Source organism: Convolutriloba macropyga, chromosome 5, assembly GCF_964194025.1.
Source record: "Convolutriloba macropyga chromosome 5, txConMacr16.3, whole genome shotgun sequence".
Classification (NCBI taxonomy): domain Eukaryota; kingdom Metazoa; phylum Xenacoelomorpha; order Acoela; family Convolutidae; genus Convolutriloba; species Convolutriloba macropyga.
Window position 1 is genome coordinate 1,563,327 of NC_134472.1, and position 21,815 is coordinate 1,585,141.

A 21,815-nucleotide genomic window follows, 5' to 3' on the forward strand; every position below is an offset into this window, starting at 1 on the left:
CCCACTCAGTGCATCTTGAGACTGATAAGAAATTTGAAGAATAGTCCGGCACACAAAACATTTTTGAGTTCTCATTGGAATTCCCCTTTATTTGAGGGTATGCTGATTATCACACAGCCTCTGCCCAGCACTCTGGAAGGCTCTCCGTTGGGATTTCTGACCACTGATTCAATGGGCACAAAATTCAGGAACGCACAGATGTTCGTCACTATGTGATCTGTACAACCACTGTCCACCAGCATGCCTGCTGTCTTCCACTGGGTGCCCAGTATTCCTCGTCTGGTGAAGCCAATGTTGGACCCATTGCCACTGACTCATGTTTGCCTCCATCTCTTTGTCTCTTGCATGCCCTGTCTAGGTGACCTTTCTCGCCACAATTGATGCATTGTGCTGTCTCCTTCCTCCTGCAGTCCTTGGCAAAGTGTCCGGGGATCCCACACACAAAGCAGTTTCCTTTCTTGGGTCCCTTCTTGAAGTCACGCTTCACTGCCAGTGCCACTGAACCACTTTGTCCCTTGTGCCTCTGTGCTGCGCTCTCAGGGAAGTTCTGCAGCCTTTTCCTCAACTCTGTGAAGTTCGTTGCCGGGTGAAAGCGTTCCTGTATAACAAAACTTTCATACCTCATTGGCAGACCATTGAGGACCAAGGCGTTGAAGAGGGTCTCTGAGACTGAGACCACTACCCTGCTTCTTGTAGCCTTGTGAGTAACTCCTGTCCTCTGATATTTTACAGTAGAATTTAGAGATTTACAGGAGAGATCTGATTATTAGATCAAGATGGTGATTTGATTTTGGGGATAAAAAAAGGCTCAAAAATCAGCTGTATATATACCCATTATCAGTGCGAGAAAGTAAAGATACAAAAATAATCTTAGCACCATGATTTACAGTGGGGGTCGCAAGGGTTACCCAATATGGTTTGCTTCTGCAAATTTCCCAGAAATCAGTCGCAGGGGATACCATAGATGGTATGCATTTACACTTTTCTAAGAATTCGTTCACATTTCCGGTGGTATCATAATCATTCAATACATGCTGGGAAGATTTTACATCAAATAATCTCACTCTAATATTAGTTATCTAGATTCACCAATTTGAACCGAATATTGATTCTAAGCACCATTTCTTGACGATTCATTTATATAAATTCTCTGATTAAAATCAATTTGCTTTTGTCTTTCTAATCTGGTAAGTTAAACTTTCTTTCTAATTCTCACTAAGTTTAAGACTATAGTTTGATCGATATTCTAACAAATAACACCTCGGGAGTGGTTTAAACCCGCGTCCTCTGTGACGACAGCCAGTGACATTACCCTCTACCCAATACGGTCAATGTATGCTCATCGCTCACAATCGTTTTCATTTTAGCAGCAGACTTAATTTCTGAAAGCGCAATTCTCAAATTACTCAAAAGATCAAGCTTAAAAATCACTCAAGAAGTGAAATCCGAGGAATGTTCCAAAAGAAAACGTTCAAGCAAAAATTTTGCATAAAAAGACTATTTACAATATCTGGTTCAAACTTCGTTCGAGAGCAATTAAACAGTGTTGATTCAATATACAAGGAAACTATTTATTATAAACGTACCAAAAGCGATAAACCAGTAACTAGCGAAAAAATGATTTCATCTCTGATCAACTAGGCGCCAAATCGGGTAGATTACATGACCACTTAAATATCATTCAAAGTTGGACAATTGATTCAGAACCCTTCAGAAAAATGATAAAGAACACGTCTGAAAACCATTGAATTTTTCTAAAGGCTTTAGGACAATCATAGAATTATTGACCCAATGATAAAACTATTTAGGTACTTCATGCTTAGAGTCACTAACAAGGTGAAGGACTTGTAACCTCATTCCAGCTATACAGAAGATCAAATAATTACAGAAGTGAAAATACCATTCTGCAAAACAGCTTTTAGTTTGACATCTGTCGATGTTTTAATTGACTGCAACTCGTTCAGCAAAGACACACCACAAAGCTTGAAATCATTATCCACATCATGAGTCGTAATTTCAGCTGAGCTGTTCGTTGCAAACTGAACGCCGTACGAAAATAGCAGAACAGGATACTTTAAGCTGCACATTTTTTCAGCCTCAATCTCAAATTCAAACTCAAAGATTTCAGCAGAAAAAAGATAAGCAGATCCGACTTGGAAAACATCGGCAATTTTGTTATACTGGACAAAGTTTAGGTCAACACTTTGCACAGACGTTGATCTGAACATCTCGAGCGTGTTCTTCATTTCAACGCCACATAGATTTGAATCAGTCAGAATCTCGTTATTGCTTGCCAGTTCTTCCGAATCAACAAGATGACAGTAAACATTCAAAATTCTTGGCACAACTATAGTGTCTGAAACAATTGGCTTCATTTCAGAGAATTTTTGAAGCGCAACTTCATTAAGTTTTCCCGAGAGATGTATGAGATCAAAATAAACAAGAGATGGTTTTCCAGAAGAAATGTGATCAAAACTTTCAATAAACTGGATAGAATTTTGGGACAAATTGTTCTCTAGCACAACTCTTCCGCAAAACTTGATAAACATGTCTTTGGTTTCTTCAGATTCTATAATTAACTCGATGTATATTTTGAAAAACTTCAGTTCAGAAAGTAAATAAAAGGGTAGAAGCGAAGGTTCAGACAACACTAGGAAAGCGCAGCTGTTTTCTGAAAAATTGTCAAGATTGTTTTGCAAACAAAAGTCACGAAGAGTAAGTTCAAAAAATTTAGAATTATTCAAACAAGAGATAAAATGAGAATCGTCCGTCCAGAAAATTTCATCAACTAAAGGGTCGAAATCAACAGTTCGTATCGATAAATCGGTTAAATTTTGAACAGCAAAATTGAAATTCTCTCGCGAATCGGCTCCAACCAATTTATTGTTTACTCCAGACGGAAACACTGCTTGACCCCAGCATTTGTAACACTCTTTTTCAACAGGGTTTGTCGTAATTCTGAAACTTTCTGACAAGTGAACATCGAAGTAAACAACGATAGCGTCAAACGATCCCGAACACTCAAACTCAAAAGTCGATGTCTTCGCGATTTCAAAGGACTTCGAATAAGTGCTATCCCTTAACTTTTGGAAATTGATTTCGTATAAAACTTCAGGCTTGGATAAAACTGCAAACGTTTCTAGATTCGAACTGAGCATAAAATTCTCATAAGTAGCCGAATCTCTTCGACCCACGCAAACGTCAGGCATTTTTAGACCACGGTTGATATTTTGATGGATATTTAAGCTTCTCTTAAGAATACGACTTTCTACGGCCACGGCGTAAACTGTTGCTTTCATGGGAATGCAAATGATGTCTTCGGAATTCAGGATTCCAGATTGAGACATTAAGTTGTTCCATGTCTGGTGCATAATTGACAACACGTGCTCTCCAAAGAATGCACAATCGAAGATCTCGGTAACTATCACATCGATTTTCTTGTGGGGGACTATTGGGGATTGCAGCTGCAATTTTTCAGCTGAACTGCACACAACTAAAACAAAGAAAGAATGTTGAGAACATTCCGTTTAAGCTCATAATTTATACAAAGCAGCTGTCAACAAAAGTAATAATTACAGAAAACCGATTCAACATCTCAGATTGCATTTCAGCTCAATTCCTTTTTGGTCTGTTTTATAGTTATTAGCTTATTCATCATTATTACCTTACCGCATTTCGTTTAGAATGACCGAAAGCATATTTGAATTCTGACTAGCCCATGGAAATTTACACAACACAAATTTCAAATTACCAATACAAATTTGTCGGGGTTTTTAATAACGTTACGATAATTTTGCAAAAAAAAACTTACAAAACGCCCTAGATAATAAAAGGATTTAATTGCGGAAATTTTAACAGAGATTTGAAATTCCGGAAACGCTTCCACGTCAAAACTCCAAAATTTGAAGATAAAAAAGTTGCAGAACGAAAAGAATGCAATGGCCCCAACAAAATGATAGCACTACAGGTAGAGGCAGCTTCAAATATGATTAAGTAAAAATAAACACTCGGTTGCTTTCCATGAACGACTGACGAAAATGGCAACGATTTTCCTCCCTAACCTTTACAGTAATTACTAAATTTTTATGCACTATGAAAATTGTAGTACCATCCATCATTACTGTAGAAAAGTGCTACTCCAATCAACACTTTCAGCCATGTTATCGAAAGACAGTCATGTCGCATGTCGTTGAAACGCATACATGCCAGCTTAGATGCGAATGGAACCCCGTTGATAAATTTATTTCACACTTTGCTCTCCTGTCCTCAGAGGCCAACTCGAAAAATTGTAACTTCCCTTAGTTGTGCAAAAATTACGAACACTGAGAAATCTGAAAAAGAGAAAAAAGAGTTCTTGGAAGCATTGCTCTTCAATGTTCAAAAAACATCCTGGATATGACAACACGCGAATGCCAATCGATAATCAGGCCGTAAGATCTTGTTTTGATCCAATTCCCTGCGTCCGGAGCTCATTGAGAGCTAAAATTAGTGAGAGCTGTAACCACTGTTTGTGGTCTTTCTTGTCTTCAACGCAGCTTTTCACAACTTGGGCTGAACATCCTTTTGGATAGAAACTCGGCTAAGATCAATAGACTCTTGAAGCTAAACAAGGCGGCTCGTTAATGTGCGTTCGCACATGATGTTCCGACCCGAGCTCATCTACATTTTTGACTAAAATGTCAACCAAATCAAGAGATAACAAAAATAGATGTTTGAGTTTAAAACAATCGTTACACATTCTATCTACTAATTGAATTACTAATGCCATGCTTCATTACAGCACCAACGTGACCTGACATTGAAGAGACTAGAAAAAAAATAGCACCAACAAAATTTTGGCGGCAAAAAATGAATATCTAAATTTAAAAGCACCTGGTAACAACGTCAAAATGCAGTCAGATAAAACCTTAACTACACAAGTTTACCTTTTACTAACTATACAGCAGATGAAAAGTTTTCTTAACGAGACTAGGTAACAAGCCGACAAAAAGAACGAACAGTGAGGCGAAACTTAAAAATTAATCAACATTTTTTGCACCAAGAAAATTCAAAAATCTTAAACATTGGTTTTTAATAAAAAAATCCTTGATAAATTACTAAAAAGTCATTACAAAACCAAAAGCACCCGTCTGTGGTCAGACTATGCCATAGAAACAATCTAAAGAGAAACTCAAAAAATTACAAACGATTTGCGAAAACACAAACCTTTGCTACCATTAAAATCAATAGCTATCATCTGAATATGTATTTTTAATTCAGTTGTTATTTCTGCTATTTCAGTTGAAGGATTTATACTGAAAGATTAAATAAGTTTACTTGGGCCACATTTAAAAACCATTGGGATCTGTTATTACGCGATTGTTCTGAAGGAAGAGAAAAAGAAACGCAAAAAATGGCCATTCAATAAACGTTCAGAAAAACGAAACAACAGTGGCACATAATATCAATATATATGTTATTTCTTGAAATACACGAAATTCGATGGGACATCTGATTGATGAATAGAAGTTAAATTTGACGAAAGGAACCTATTCGCTATATACTGAATGTTTCGAGCAACATCATTCATTCAGTCCTCAATTACAAGCCTATGAGATCTGTGAGCAATTTACGGCTACCTAAAGAACAAAAACAGCGAATTCAGGAAAAAAAATTGAGCGACAAAAGGGTCGAAGGCATTAAAAAAATGAACTTTTCACTAAACACTCTTCAATTTTAAATTAATTTTTCAGGAGCAATGGGAAAACCTTTTTTATCAATATAATTTCAAAAAATCAACAAATATAAACAAATACATTAGACGCACGAAAATTGCGGGAAAACACGTATTATCAACGCCATTAAATTCATTAGCCTTCAACGGAAGCCAGTATATACAATAAATGATGCCTCGAGGGGACAATAAGTTTTTTTGCCAATCGTATTTCATCAATAAGACCTTACAACAAGTTAATGACTATGAAAACAACAACAGAGAGAGGCAAAAACCACAAATTCAGTAGAAAAGTGCCTGAAGAAAATGTCGAAGCAACTCAAATCATAAGCTCTTCCCTGAAAACTTTATTTATGATCCGTTGAACTTCTTCCCTAAACCAATAGGGACTCTCAGCAGTAAGATGATGTGATAAGATTTCAAAAGGATCGAAAAACAAAATAAAGTACCCAAAAAAATATGAATTCTCGTGGCATTGATGTTTTAAAACTAATAGGTAGAAGATAAAACCGCTAACCAGATTAATTTTGGCTATAGTAGAACGGAAATGGATTCTGTTAGAACCAACAATGACCAAGAGTATTCACGAAAAAAAATTAGGAATGGTTGAATTTCAAAAAAGTTTCGAAAAATTATTTTTAAACCCTTAACAGCCAGTAAACTCAATCTTTCATCGGAGCTCAATGACGATGCTCAGATATAACCCATAGGGAGGAAAATGATGTCTGTCATGCATAGATAGTTAAAAAGACATCACAATAAGTCTTATGACAGAAAACAATAACAAAAACAGCAAAAACTAAAATTCAGTAGAAAAATGCGAGAAGAAAGTGTCGAAGACAATTAAACCATTAGCTATTCTCTGAAAACTTTCTCTGTGATCCACTGAACGTCCTCTCTAAGCCAATTGGATTACAATAATCTTTGGATAATGTGATAAAGAGTTCAAAAGTGACCAATAATTCAAAAAATCCAAAAAAAAAATTTAAAAAAATTGAAATCTTTGTCATTGAAGTCATATAACCAATAGCTAGAAGATAAAACAGCTAAACAGAATATTTTTAGTCGCAGTAAAAAGCAAGTGGGTCCAGTCAATACTGAAACTCACTAACAGTTCAAGAAAAATTTAGGAATTGTTATTGTTCAAATAAAATTTTCGAAAAATGATTTTTATTTTAACAGACATTAAATTCAATAGCTTTCAACGGAAGTCAATAAAAACGCTCAAAGATGCCCCGGTGGCAGTACATTTATGTTTGCCATGCATAGGTATTCATTATGAGATCACAGTAAGTATAATGACTATTAAAACAACAAAAAAAAAACAGGAGAAAACCAAAAAATCAGTAGAAAAGTGCAAGAAGAACGTGTCGAAGCCATTTAAACCATAAATTTTTGTTTAAAATTTTTATTGGTCATCCACAGAACATCGTTTTTAAGCTAATGGGAACTGTCAATATTTGGATAATGTGATAAGATTTCAAAAGTAACCAATAATACGTAAAAATCCAAAAAAAATTTTAAAAAATTGAAATTTTTTGTCATTGAAGTCATATAACCAATAGATAGAAGATAAAACCGCTAACCAGTTTAATTTTGGTTGCAGTAGGAAGGAAGAGGGTGCTCTCACCCCTGGACTGGCTTACAATTCACTATAATAAGATTATGATTCTTTAATATTCAAAAAAAAATTCGAAAAATTATTTTTTAAGTCTTAACAGCCATTAGCCGCCCCCTCAATGAAATAGACATGTTCACTTAATGCTCATTATGGAACATATTGCACTGTTAGTCAATGAATCCCTACCATAGGACTCCAAAAAAATAGTAAAACTTCAAAAAGAAATTCAAAATTTCATTCAAAATTACGAAAACTCAGAATCGAAGCCAAAAAAAAACATGAGCAATTCCTTGAAAACGACGTTTTTTGTTCATTGCGCTTCATTCGACTATAAAGGAGTTTTGTCATTAATAGAACGTCGATATAAAATGTGACTTGTCTCTAGGTGACTTAAAAAAGCAAAAAAGAGAAAAGTTTTATTAAAAAAAGGGCTCTCAATTAGAGTTCGATTTTTTTTTTGATAGTGAACTTCCCTATGAGACCAGAACTAGTCTTTCTATCGCCTTGCATTCAACTTTTACGAACTCAAAATTTATTCTTTTTATAGAAATTTGAATTAATGTTTTCGTAAAAAAGATCTTAGTTTGAAGAAAATTGTACTAAAAGTGAACAATCATGCTAAAGATCCCATTGTTCACACAAAACTTCAATCCTCGATAACTCCTCGAAAAAAACGAAATTCAAAAAAATCTTTTTACTTTTGAATTCTACGCTGGACCAGCTTTTTAATGATACCACTCACATTTCTCTACGACGAATATATCGATCGGCCAAAATTCACTGAACAAAAAAAAAACCCATTTGAGTATATAGTTCCTTCCCCCACAAGTGGGGTCGGAACAATTACTAACACATAAGAAGTAGAGTTTATTAATGGAAAAATAACGCCTCTTTTCAAAGTAAATAGGGCAGGAGGCCAATAGGGCTGTGTATACTCACCTAATTTATGCTGAATAGCAATAGACAAAGCAATGGTCTCTCAATAAGATAAAAACGAGTGGGGGAACGAAGTAGAGAAGGGTAGCAATGAAACACCTTGCATTTTACGACGACACAACACCTCTAACTGGACACAGTCAATAACAAACGCAGCCCAAGAGAAGGCTCCCTCATTCCCACTCAGAGTGAACAAAGGAAATTGCAAAGGGATGATTCTGAATTGCGATACCGATCGGGTCAAAAAGTGTTCGGGTCAACAATGAAGAGATCGGCTACGTTTCCGCCTTAATTAACCTAGTTAGTATAATGACATCCGATGAAGTGTTACAGATGAAATTAATTACAGAAAAAACAAAGCGGCCCAAAAGCTCAGCGCTCTGATGCCTCTCTGGGAAAGTCCAGAAGTTATCAGTTTGATCAATCTCAAGTTCTGCAAAGCGGCTGTTAACTCAAAACTGCAATATGCATGTGAAACGTGGCAGATAAAAACAAGACTGAGCCTTGAATCTGTCAAAAGGCGTTGCCTAAAACGAATAACTCGGCTGACGAATATAGATGACGATTAAAACATGAAATAAAAAGTACATGCGGGGTATCTACGTTGCAAGCATCTAGGACTTGCTCTACGCATGAGAAAATCCCAACTACGGCTATAATTCTTTCTTTCAGAACCTAAAGAGTAGTGGAATAGAGCCTCAGGTGGATAAAGAAAGACTAATCTGCGATGCTTCCAGAAATCTTGCGAACACATCATTCTTCGACATCTAAATCTTAGTCGCATACAATCCTGGAACCAGCATCTGCTACAACTGGCAACTGACAGGAACAAATGGAGATACATGAAGCAAAGGCACCGTAGATGGCATACACTTATACAGACAGACAGACAAGAAAAGTTACACGATCAATTTAAATTGATTTGCAGGTAATTGTCATTGCTTCAGTTGTTTGTCGAGATAAGAAAGAAAGAAAGAAAGAATTTATTTATCTGGGTTCAAGTAATATATTAAATGAATAACAAAGTTATAAATTTAAATATCAATTGAGACCCGGAAAGGACAGATAACGGGACAATACAGTCCACAAGACTTCTGCCCTGGTGGCTTAATGCAATATCAATTTGATTAATTAAAGGAAAATGAAAGAAAAAAATCTATGCCAAAATTGGTCGAGAGAAAAATTTTTTTTTGTTGACAGAAAGCGGAGTGCCCACATGTATAGATAAAAAAATAGAAAAGCTTAGTTAGAGACAAAAATGGCTAGAAATCATTGCAGTTGCTGTACGTATAAATTAAACCACTGGTAATTTGTATACCCAGTAATTCATTTTCAATAAAATTTACGCAACAATTTACGAAAAAATAGGTTTAAGGCCGAGTATTAGAAATCATGGAAGTTAGGCCTAAAAGGTATGAGGAATTTCATTCCTCCCATCATTGGAAGGAATATTTGAATGCTAAAAATAATGCTGCAATTGTATTGGATAAACCCCCTAATTTTGTATTTCCTCTGATTGAATTTCATTGAAAGAATTGGAAAGGGTAAAAAACAGTTCGTTGAATAAAAGGCTTTGAACCCGCATTCTACTCCGAGGATACTAGACGTAAATAGAATAACAATAATATAGAAAGCACCACTTTATAATAAAAGGCTTGAACATGATGTACACAACCATGTTTCCAATAATGCCACGCCATTTATTATCCGAGACGGCATTTTTGATTTCCATCATCAGATCAAACCAACAGAGAGTAAATTTTTCGCTCACCACAGAGTATAGCAGTGTAGCAGCCGGGTGTTGGATATCCGGAATGCATTGCACTGGGTTCGAATAGTTTTGGCTATTTTGGTACCATTACAAAAAAACTGACTTTTGCAGTTGAAAGTCAGATTTTACTTAATGCTACAGTTGGGTTGTTACAGTAGTACCTATTAGTTCAATGCCATACCTGAGATATTTCTGTGCTCCATAATTTGATTACAGCGCAACACTTCTTTAGCAACACAGCACATCATCTAAGTAGATTAGAAGTGAATTCAGTTCAATATGCGAAAGTAATAAAAGGTATTCAATATTTAAATGCTGATAAATTATTTCGACACTGACTGGTGACTTGTCACTGGCTACAATATTGTTGAACCCAGCTTGTGCACAAAAAGCAGTCAGTAGTCCAGTCCCTGACCCCAAATCCAGAGCCACAGCAGCCTCATGTTGACTAAACTTGTCTCTGAATACCTTAAACATTGAAATGACCTCTGCACAATAGTTCAACTGAAGTAGGTGTAATGTCAGTTTAACTTACCCTTTGTCAGATTATCAGAAACAATTTACAACACTGCTTGTAAGCAGGCAATTTCACATAAAATTCTCACCAGAAATGACTGAAAATTACTGCTAATAAAAGATTTCCCAATCATCAAACACTGCCTTATTGTTAACAATTTCAGTTACATTTGACTTGGCTCATTTTTTTCTCAAATGTAATCTTCTTTTACATCTCAAAATTTGGGGAGCGAATCGTTCAAGCAGTTATCTTCAGGCGAAAAATCATCTCTTTAGAAAACAGGAGCAAAAATCTAATGTGTTTTTGCCTCAAAATAAGATCAGAAAAATTGGTACATTTCAGAGAAAAAATCTCCAAAAATTGCTTTTCTAGCGTGTAGTAATCTTTGAAGCAGCTTTCTCACACCTGTTTAATAGCCAATTTGTAATTGAGATTTCTACGTTTGTCGTTTAGCATTCGAAAGAACCACTGGTCGATGAAATTGGTCCGCAACAGAGAAATCGCTTCTTTCTTCAAATCCACACTGTCCTCGTCAATTTCATCAGCTGATGTCTCCTCTCTCTTGCAACAGTTCCACAGATTGATGACCGCAGCTTCTTTTTCGCCATGGGAAAGCATCAACTTCCCGCTCTGCAGATTAAGCGTGAGATTTGATGGGAACAAAGATAAGCCCTGAAAATAACAACAGAAGTTTCTTCCAACGTTGCAATCGAAAAATGCGCAAAAAAAATTACTACCTATTTTGAAAGCAATTATTAAGTAATTCTGCATCAATTTTGATGGGCTCAAAAATTATAATCTGCTGAATGCGTATTAGGCGGTTCCAATGGAATAAGGATTTTCGCTAAGTGCTGTTCAGTGAGTAATACTGTCCGGTAATATTGTCGCGTTTTCAGCACAAATATTCCTATACAACTTTTATTGAAGCAACTGAACTGAATTAGGCGGGGATAAAAAGTGAACACCATTATCAGAGACATGCTATCAATAATTTTACAAAAATATTTTTCAACCAATCTGATTTAAGCACTGTCATACCTTCCTTATGCATTCAAGAGCGTCCACTTCTCTTCCGTCGCTTTCAAGTAGTTTGGAACAACAAGAAACCACAGTCGAAAACTCTTCCTCTATCTCTTCATTGTACAGGTCAAAGGTCAAGTTGAAGTCACAGTCAAATGCCACGCAGTACCACGAGAAACTGGCATCAAATTCATTCCTAGGAAAATTACTGCGCTTTTTTAAAATTTTTCACGTTAATCAGAAAACTGCCCTATAAATTATTTCTACCAAAATTATTAAAGGTGAAATTTATTAAAAAAACATAGCTGGCAGATTGCCAGAAAATAGCCGCAATAGCTTCGTAGATCTGCAGTCTCAAAAATACAGTAGAAAAGACACAAAAAATCCTCTTTTCATTAAAGGCTGATATGTTATATTTTGATTAAAAATCTGTATAAATTTTGCTGCCTTTATTAGCTGCTCTCAAATAACCTTAATGTCGAGTGGCACATACCCATTTGACCTTATCTCATTGAATTAAAGTAAATAAAAGTCAATTTCAAAGTGAGGAAGTCATTTTTGAGAGTGAAGTACGTCAAGTGTGACCAAAAATTTAATCACGGGAATGAACAAATAACTCGCTCCACAAAGAGCGAAAAATGACGTCACGCACGCAATTCAATTGAAATTGCATGAACGAATGAAAAAAAGCAGATTTGAAGTGGTTGTGACGTCATATGGTCATAACAAAAACCGCAACGACGAAATAAAAAACATAGCAGGGCAACTCCTGACGTACAATTCAAAGAATTTTCATTGACTAAACAAAAAAAAAACAAGACCTAGAACGGACTATGATTGAATTGGAAAAACCATTTCTGAAAAAAATCAAATAAAAAATTTAAAACAAAAACAGAAAATTAATGTCAAAACGCCGCATGTGAACTAAAAAGCACTAGCGAGAAATGAAAATTTGGTTCAAACAAAAAACTGGGCCCAAAATGAACTATAAATGGTTTGAGAAAACCATTTAGAAAAAAAATCCTATCCAAAAAATTGAAACAGTAAAAATCAAAGTGAAATTGCCGCATGTGAACAAAAAACCAGCGAGAAAGCGAATTTTTGTTCAAACACCGTTTTCTCACTCTACTTCAAAATTAGAGCGAAAAAAATTCACGTCGCAAAACCACTCCCTTTTTCGCTCCACTTCCTCTTTCGGCGTGACAAAATCACTACTCCAATTTGACTTCAAAAATCATAAAACGTGGGAACAGATCTTAAAGAAAACATAGCCGGAAGAATTTCGGAAACGACTCGAAGGAAAAAACTGCCCACACAAACTAGTGTGCACCCTAAACCTCCACAAATGCCTTAAAAAACTTAAGGAAGATTAGACAGGGCATTCAAAAACAAATTGAACAAAAAATTAGAAAAACTTTTTAATGAGTTTTTTTTTAATAAAACAAGGAAACATAAAGCCGAAAAAAAGTTCCTTTGCAATTAAAAGCTCGCAAAGCAATGGGCAAGTCACAATACGCTAAGAAACTTGTCTAAGATTAAAAAGAAAAACTGCCAAAAAAATGGTTTAAAATGTCAATTTTTCTGTCATTTTTCCTCAGAAAAAAATGATTTACACCAAGAAAACTCTAGTCAATTGGTATCTGAATAATTCCTCAAGTAAAAAGCTTCTATTCGAATCCCACTTAAAGCATTAAAACAAAAAAAAGCAGGCAAAAAATCATTAAATTTCGTCTAAAAATCACCAAAACTGATCAACAACCTCCAAATTAGCATTAAACTCTAATTAAATACTTGAAACCTTCAATCTCTATCAATACAAGCCTAAAACAAATACAATATCATAATCAAACCTCATAATCATCAAAAGTTGCAAAAAAACTGCTTTTAAATGCCGCACGTGAACAAAAAAAAATTTTGCTCGCTTAGAGAAAATTTTTTCACACATCAATTTCTCGCACACAACACCGGTATGAACAAAAACTACTCTCTTTTCGCTCCGCTCTTCACCTTTGTTCAGCACCAAAATCACTCCAAATTTTGTCACGCGTTTCATTTCTCGCTTCAAAAATCACTCCAATAAAATTGATTTAAAAAAAGGACTTCTCCAATACTCCACTTCGAGTCGTAATAAAAAAGACAGCGCGCCCCAATACAATTCAAATTCTTTGAATTGTAAAAAAACCAAGAGAACGCCAATAATAGCCTAAGCTATCGCTGTGCGGCTATTAATAAACGTTTTCTGTAATCCGAAACTTCATTAACTGTTTATGAATAGTCGATTAGCAAGAAAATTTTGTGCACATCAATAAGCAGATATTGAACTATAACGTCCAGCAGCAACAGAAACACAAAAAACTTGCTTCAATTCAAACACAAAGATTCTCCACATACTCAAAAAACAAAACTGCTTCAGGCCACTGTGCCTTGCAGAAAATACAAGTCTTCCTGTTTAACGTCAGTGCGCAGTTTTGAAAACCTGTAACTGCCGTAACTAAGAGCAAAAAAATAGAAATTAATTACACCCGATGCTGATCCATCTCTATGAGCGAGGGTGAAATCATGGTTACTCTTACCGACTGGCACTCGGTTGCGGAAGAAAACCCCACGGAAAAAAGCCCCACTTCATTTTAGATAGGAAATAAACCCCACGCAAATAGCCCCCACTTTACTATTTTCCATGGGGGTTTATTTCCTATCTAAAGTCAAGTGGTTTTTTTCCGTGGTGCTTTATTTCCTAGACCCACTGGCATTAGAATCAACAAACTAACGTTTTGGATAGATTTGACCGCCGCGCCCATCAGGTATCAACTACTGCTTTTCATTTTTAGATAGCTTTTTCTATGCTACACGTGATATGATTGCAATTTATGGGCTTAAAGATACACGAGAAGAGCTAATACCCACAACAGTCAAATGGAGGTTTCAGAAATTCAGTGAATATTTCAGTAGCTTTAACTCAAGTGTTAGCTCTGCATTCGGGTTCTCTGATAGCACATGCTGGCTTTTTGGTGGCCAAGACACTTAAAATCTTCAATTTTGATTGAATAACAGTTCTGTGGCAATGCAAAATCCTCCAAGATAAAATACAAATTTAGCATGGCAATAAACGGCCTGCTCAGCTGATACCTAGCAAAACCAGCACAACAACTTTTCAACTTTTCACACGAAAATGCGTAGTACCAAAGTGAGGAAACCATTGGTTGGGAAAAAAATCGTCACAAAGATGGGATCTTCGTTCACTAGAAAGTAGACGCGACCTGTCCAGAGGCAGAGATGAAGCTACAAAACTGACAGAAATAAGATAAAAGTGACAACTCAAAAGTCGCATTTTTCATGGAAACTCAAAAACTCAAACAAACCATAAACTTTCAAATAAAAACAAAAGATTAATTTGCAACTGCTCAGGAAACCACGTATGCTTGTTATCAGTGAGACCGAATCAAAAGACGGCAGAAAAACTTACAGAACTCAAAATTTCATCCACCAATGGAAACCCTAAAGTGACAAAAAAGATTTGAACTTTTTGCCTGGTTCTCCCTTGATTTTAAATGACTTCTGTTTTGAAAGCTTCTTTGTGAAACCGTTATCAAACAGAATAAGAACCACAAATGGTTATCAGCATCGAAAACTAACGATATTCTTATTGAAACACATTTCTAATCACCAAAGAGCCAAGTGAAAACATAATTAACGCCGCAAATATTGCTTGGAAGAACAGAAAATTGATGAGCCTTGTCAATGAAGAGACGAAGTTACTTGTTGACAATACGAAAAATAGGGAAATACAAAAATTTTTTCTTTAAAACAAATTAATTGAAATTCTTTAAAACCGTTAGCTAAAAACTGAAATCAGTACACAGATGCATTTAAAAATCTAAACAGGGAATCCGGGCTCTGGCTGTCAAGAATATACCCACGACAACAAGAAACGACAATTAGTAGCAAAATTAAAAATCTAATTAATTTTGCGAGAGAACGGTTTCGAACCTAATAGAGCTATTCATTGAAATCTTAAAAAAATTCGCGCATTCTTTCCGTGCCAACTCAAGATATCTTTAATGTGATAACTTGAAGGAGGAAAAATACAGCCTCAAAAATAGGGAAATACGAAAAAACAAAAAGTTTTATGACAATTCATAGAAAGAAAGTCAAGAAACCATTGGTTAAAAAACAAAAACCAATGAAAAGTATTTTTGAAATTCAATTGGAACATATTAACTAATTTTTCTGTATATTTTGGGACTAAGCTACATGTGGACGGAAATAAGAAAAAATTAGCAAACATCAATGACATAAATACAATCCAAGTCCTAAGAGGCATTAGGCAAGAACTGAAAGCATTGAATAGGTTCGCCAATAGCTTTCACAGAACCCAATTGGATCTTTGATTAAAAAGACGAAGTCATTAAGCTGCAAAAAGAATGACAAATGAAGTCAAAAGAAAAAAATTGAAGTTTTTGAAACCACATTGTCAAAGCCATTAAAACTATGAGGTTTTCTCTGAAGAAAAAATATAAATTCATTCGGCCTCATTTTGCTTTATGTCAGATCTGTCATTTATTGGGTTTTGTTTTGAAATCAATCTCGCGGGTAATGAAAATAAATAAAAAAATTACAAAACTCCAAAAATTATTTGAAAAAGACCTCGCCCCAATATAATCCGAATGATTATTGATTGTAAGAATCTAAGATGAGTGCAAACCTAGCCCTAATTTTCTGGCGTCTCCCCAAAAACGCTTAATTCTTCCATAGGTTTGCAAAAAAATGTTAATTAGCAAATGAAATATCTCAAACTAAAAAAAGGATGCATTTTGTATAAATATTGAGATAATTTTTCGAAAGAACAGCAAAATTTAAAATCCAAAAGATTCCTATAGGAAGCGAAACTAACACCAACCCTTTTTGGAGATTTCAGAAATTGCGACAGCGGAAGTCTCTACCTTCCGGCATAATTAAACCAAGTGGGACAAAATACCGTATTAGGAGCCGTTTTTGATAAATTCAAAAAATAAGCAAAGTATCAACCAAAAGACTCGGATAAAACCAATTGACAAGCCTCCTCTATCCTTAAAAGTAAAACAAATAACATTGTCATTAAAAATTAACAGATCGTGGTAAAAAATACGGAAAACTTTAAATCTCGATAACTCACAGTAAAAATGAAAATAAACGATTCTTTTTAGTTCTATATTCCAGGCTGGACGAGTTTTTTAATGATACCAGTTTCAACTCTCTATGATGAATATATCGATCGGCCAAAATTGACTGAACAAAAAAACACGTTTGAGTATATAGTACCTCCTCCTCCTCCCCCCTCCCAAGTGGGTCGGAACGAAAACACACCTACCACTGATTAATAAAAGATCACATAAATAAAATAGAACAAAGGACAATGTCAGTTTATGAATAATAGTGATCTCCAAAAAGTTTGTCTTAAATAGTGGTAGATCAAAGGGTTCTTCGATAAAACAATCTTGATCTTCTTTCACACAAGGTGGAAATGAAGTCTTCGAAAATACAACTGGGGCCATTTTTGCCAATAATTGTAACGGTTGTTCAACGCTCGCGTAGCAGCCTTTGACGCCTTGCAAAAGGATTCTGATGAACGCAACCGTATATGATTTGCTTAGCGTGAACTATTTTTAGGATTACCATAAGGGAATGCCCTTCATTTCCTGGAATCATTTCTTCACGTTTCCCCGGTATCGAAGCCCGCAGTTTAGTTGATCTGTCTCTTTGCAATGTTATCCCCATTTTGCGTTGCTCTACAATTTTCTTCAAAACGCCAAATTGTTATACGTTTTCTCCACTAAATGGAAAATACTGTATTCCCCTCAAACCATTGTTGTAAGGAGAACCCGTAGTTGGAGGGGATTAGCAGGTAATTTTGACGCAAATATGGTTCCCCAAATCACGCCATTTTGCGCTCGCAGCTTGATTTTACTATGTATATTGGATATTTGTACTTCAAAATCGCGGGTGCTAATTATGTCGAAAAATTGCAGAGAAAGTACCTTACTTTTCAAGAGTATGGCATAGTAATGCCAAAAATTATTGAATGAGCAAAAACAAATTTTATGGAAGCGTGGAAAAAAGTTCGAAAAAATGAAGAGAACAACAAGAGCTCCATTCAGCTCGTAGCTACTCAGAAAATCAGTTTTGCAAACGTTTGCAAATTCATGTTTTTTTTCAGTTTCCCTTACAAGTTTCTGGTATTTTCCAAGTAAACAACAAAAAACTCAACTTATCAATTGGCTGAATAAATTGGGAATAAAACAAGTCGCTTACGGAGAATTTGATATCAGAACTGAAGAAAATTTACTCAAATAAAAATTGAAAAAAAAACAATTGAAAAAAAATAACTTAGATACTCACTATTTAACTTGATTCCAAAGTACATAGTTCACCCTACCTGCTAAGAGCAGCTCGAGCTCTGTTGACACACTGCTTGATTGTCTCCTCAGATCCAAATGATTGGTCACTAACAGACGCCGCATACTCATCATCGTCAGAACTTATCTCTGATTGGTCAGATTCTGCGTTAGATGAAGGTGTCTGTTCTTCATTCTCATCACTAGCATTCGAGCGATTGTTAAAGACCATTTTACCCAAACTAGAATTCTACCCATTTTAACGCAAACTATATCAACTCCACGAATTGAGAAGATTGATTGACGAATTTAAAAGGAACCCAACTGGATTTCATCAAAAAATTCATTAAATGTTTAGGAAAAAATCTAGGAGTTAGGGGATACCCTGCTTCTTAGTAAATTACCATTTAACCCTATAATTAAAACTACCGGAAGATATCCCCTCCAGGCAAAATGGTCAAAGAGCTTGCACAAAAACATTAAAAACGTGTATCAGGGGGTATACGTGACACTATGGATCATAACGGATAGTATTAGAGCTCATTATAGACCACTACTGAGATCTAAAATAAAACCAATTTCTGCACTTTGGATTACTTTTAGCAGTAAACTGTTGCGAACAAAGTTAACGGTTTAAAGTCTTCGTAATGAGACAATTAGATAACACAAAATTCAAGAGGTCAAGCGTGAAAAACTCAAAAGTGTCAAGACGAAAAATCGATCGTGCAAAACGGAAACAAAAATACCGGGAGGACTAATATAATTTATATTTCGCTTGAGAGAAAGTGATAATAAAGTGCCAGAAGTTCCACGAGCTAAAACTACTCAAAGCAATTTCATAATTATTCCACAAAAAATTAATGCCGCATAAAATGGCCGATGAGACCTGCCATCAACGAGAATACCAGACAAGACAAATTTAAAATTCAAATAACAACAAACATTAATTACACCCAAAAGTTGATATTAAAGTCTATATTTAAAAAAACAATAACAAAACCAAAATGGCATCAGATCATACCTAAACAATACAAACTAAGCTGAGTTGCACGAAAAAATCATAGGGCCTGGCCTTAGCAACATTGTAACAATTCGACAAAAAACAGCAGAAAGGGAAAAGTTCAAAAAAATTCATTTTTGAAAACCATTAATTTCTATGGAATTAAAATCATTAAATATAAACTGAAATAATTAAAAAGGTTCATTCATTCCCCTTGATGTATAATTGTGGGAGAAATTGGGACCTCTTTATTCATCTCTTCAGGAAACAAGTGAGACCTCAAGAACGAAAAACAAAAACGTTTAGAAAAAAAAATTACTTAACAAGAACACGGTGTCGCAGCCAATAAAACCATAATCAATTGAGCAAAAACACTAAATAGCTTCAATTGCGCTTTCCCAATCTTTCAAGGAGAAAAAGACCTCCCCATTAGAGTGATATCGTGGCAAAAAACAAAAATAACCAACCAAAATACGGGCAGATATCCAAAAATCGCAGTTTTGAAAAGAAAATGCGTAATATCATAGACAACAAAACATTAGTTGAAAACAAAACACTTAAAAAGATGGGATTTCAGGTCGCTAGAAAGATGATGCGACCCGTCTTTACAAATACTAGCAAGATATCGGCAGAAGTAAAAGTAAAAAACAGACAAGTTCAACAAACCATTGATTTCTAAATTATTTTGAAAATCATAAACTAAGCTTACAACTGCAAAACAAAACTGGATCACTTTGCAAATCATTAGGAAGCCAATTGTGCTTGTTATCACAGTCACTAAGTCATAAAGCTACAAAAAAATTGCGCGCAGACCTCAAAATTTCAAAAACAATTTTAAGAAAATACAGTTTTGAAACCATTAAAGCTATCATAAGACATCATAAACCATATAACCTCAGCATATAACCATGAGGAAAGTGTTGAATGGTTCAGCAAAAATTAGGTAAGACCTGTCAAAAATGAAATTCAGTATGAGACTAATTCTTTTATTTTCTGAAATTATTCATTTGAGTCATTAAAACCTTTAGCTATGAACTGAAGTCAACAATTGGTTCATTTATACATCGAGAGGCAGGCATTGCGATCTTTGATAATCTGCAATACGTTCAACAACTAGAAAAAGGACAACAAAAACTCGGAAAACTAAAAAAAAAATCTAATAAAATTTGCCATAGAACGATGTCAGTCGTAAAAACCAAGAACGATCATCAAAAACATTAACAATTTTCAATTCCGCATTTTAAAATGTAAACTGAACCTGTCATTAATGCTATAATTTGTCAAGTAAACGAAAGAACTTCAAAATTGCGCAAAAAAGTAAAAAAAAATGCGCAACCAACATTTACTCCACATAAGAATGAGCAATAAACTGTCTTTATTTACAAAGCTACAAGTTGAAACAGTACAAAAGAAAACGATACAAAGTTCAAAAATTCAATGTTAATTTCTAAAAACAAATATATACAAAGTCAAAAGAGCCATTAGATATCAAATTAAAACATGGTTTTTTTACTTCAACCAATTAAAGAAGCCAATTGGGTTTAATTGATTAATAAGACCAAGTGAAGAGACTGCGAATAAAAGTAAACAGCAAAATACAAGAATTCAATTTAATTTTACAAAAAACGATTTGCAAAGCAATAAAAACAATGAGCTCATCCTGAAAACCCAATTTGTAATTTGTCTAATTGAGCTCATTTGTATGTTACTGGGATTTTCATTGATTGAAACTGGATTTGAAATCATTCTCGCCTGTATTAAACAAAAAAGAGCACTTACGAAATGTACGTGTTTTGTTCTCTTCACCTACGAAGAGAACAAAACTAACCATGATATAGCCGCGCGTACGACTAAAACAACCTACTTGTAACAAGTATTCGAGAAATAGCTGATTTGCGAAATGAAATAATTAGTTGTACCAAAAATATATGATGCATTTTGGATACATCAGTTAAGTTAGCGAAAAACGAAATTTTTACAAACAATTTCTTTGCAAAGTTGACAATAAGTTAAAAAAATTAAGGAAAATGTGAACAGAAACAACGGAGATCCGTCTTCTATTCGCAAAACTTTAAACCTCGATAAAACCGTGGAAACAACGAATTTCAAAAAAAAATCTGTTTAATTCCAAAATCTACGTTGGACGGGCTTTTTAATGATATCACTCACAACTTTACGATGAATACATCGAACGGCCAAAGTTGACTAAAAACCCGCTTGAGTATAAAGTTCCTCCCCCACTAAAGTGGGATCGAAACAATAAGACGTTGTCAAACTCTCTGACCTCAAACTGGACTGACTTAGCCAAGACTAAAAAAAAAGCAAAAAAAAAAACGAACGAAAACATTATAAAGTATGTAATCAGGACTCGAATTTAAGCTACATATAGAATGGATCATTCACGACCCAGAGCGTAATAGAATTTGCGGCTTACCTACATAAAACCCCAAGAATACGTTTACATGTCAGGTAACCTCGCCAAAGAATTCGGTAGGATTTTGAAATACTTCAAAGTTGCTCATGGGAACTTGCATTTTTTTCAACCAACGAGTGTTTTAAAAATAAACAATGCTGTAAAACGCATGTAAAAAATTGGATGTACCCCTCAACAGTGCGTCAGATTAATGAAGAATTGTGAAAGATTTTAGCGGTCAGAACAATTTTGATTAACAAAACAACTGATAAGATGTCATGTTATGATTAATTAGGGCAGTTCCCACTTGAATCAGTGAAAGAACTTTCAATACAAAAACTTGATTGCTGAAAGTTTGGCCAGAACTTGGTTCAAAGTACTGGCTCGAGGAAGATTTTGCTAGTACGCTGCTTAAGACTAAGGAAACTAGACTCAATCGGTAGGTGGGGGCCA

The 21,815-nt window shown here is 35.0% G+C and overlaps 1 protein-coding gene across 1 annotated transcript; it reads right to left on the reverse strand.

Moving 5' to 3' along the window:
* Positions 1-1,729: 1,729 nt before the first annotated feature.
* LOC142339030 (uncharacterized) lies at positions 1,730-18,188 on the reverse strand. The gene is made up of 6 exons (XM_075388653.1): positions 17,991-18,188; positions 11,597-11,774; positions 10,964-11,230; positions 10,381-10,509; positions 10,223-10,289; positions 1,730-3,493 (listed from the first exon to the last, which is right to left on the reverse strand). Exons 1-6 carry the CDS (start codon positions 18,179-18,181, stop codon positions 1,875-1,877), a joined length of 2,451 nt encoding a protein of 816 aa, XP_075244768.1. The 5' UTR covers positions 18,182-18,188; the 3' UTR covers positions 1,730-1,874.
* Positions 18,189-21,815: the final 3,627 nt, after the last annotated feature.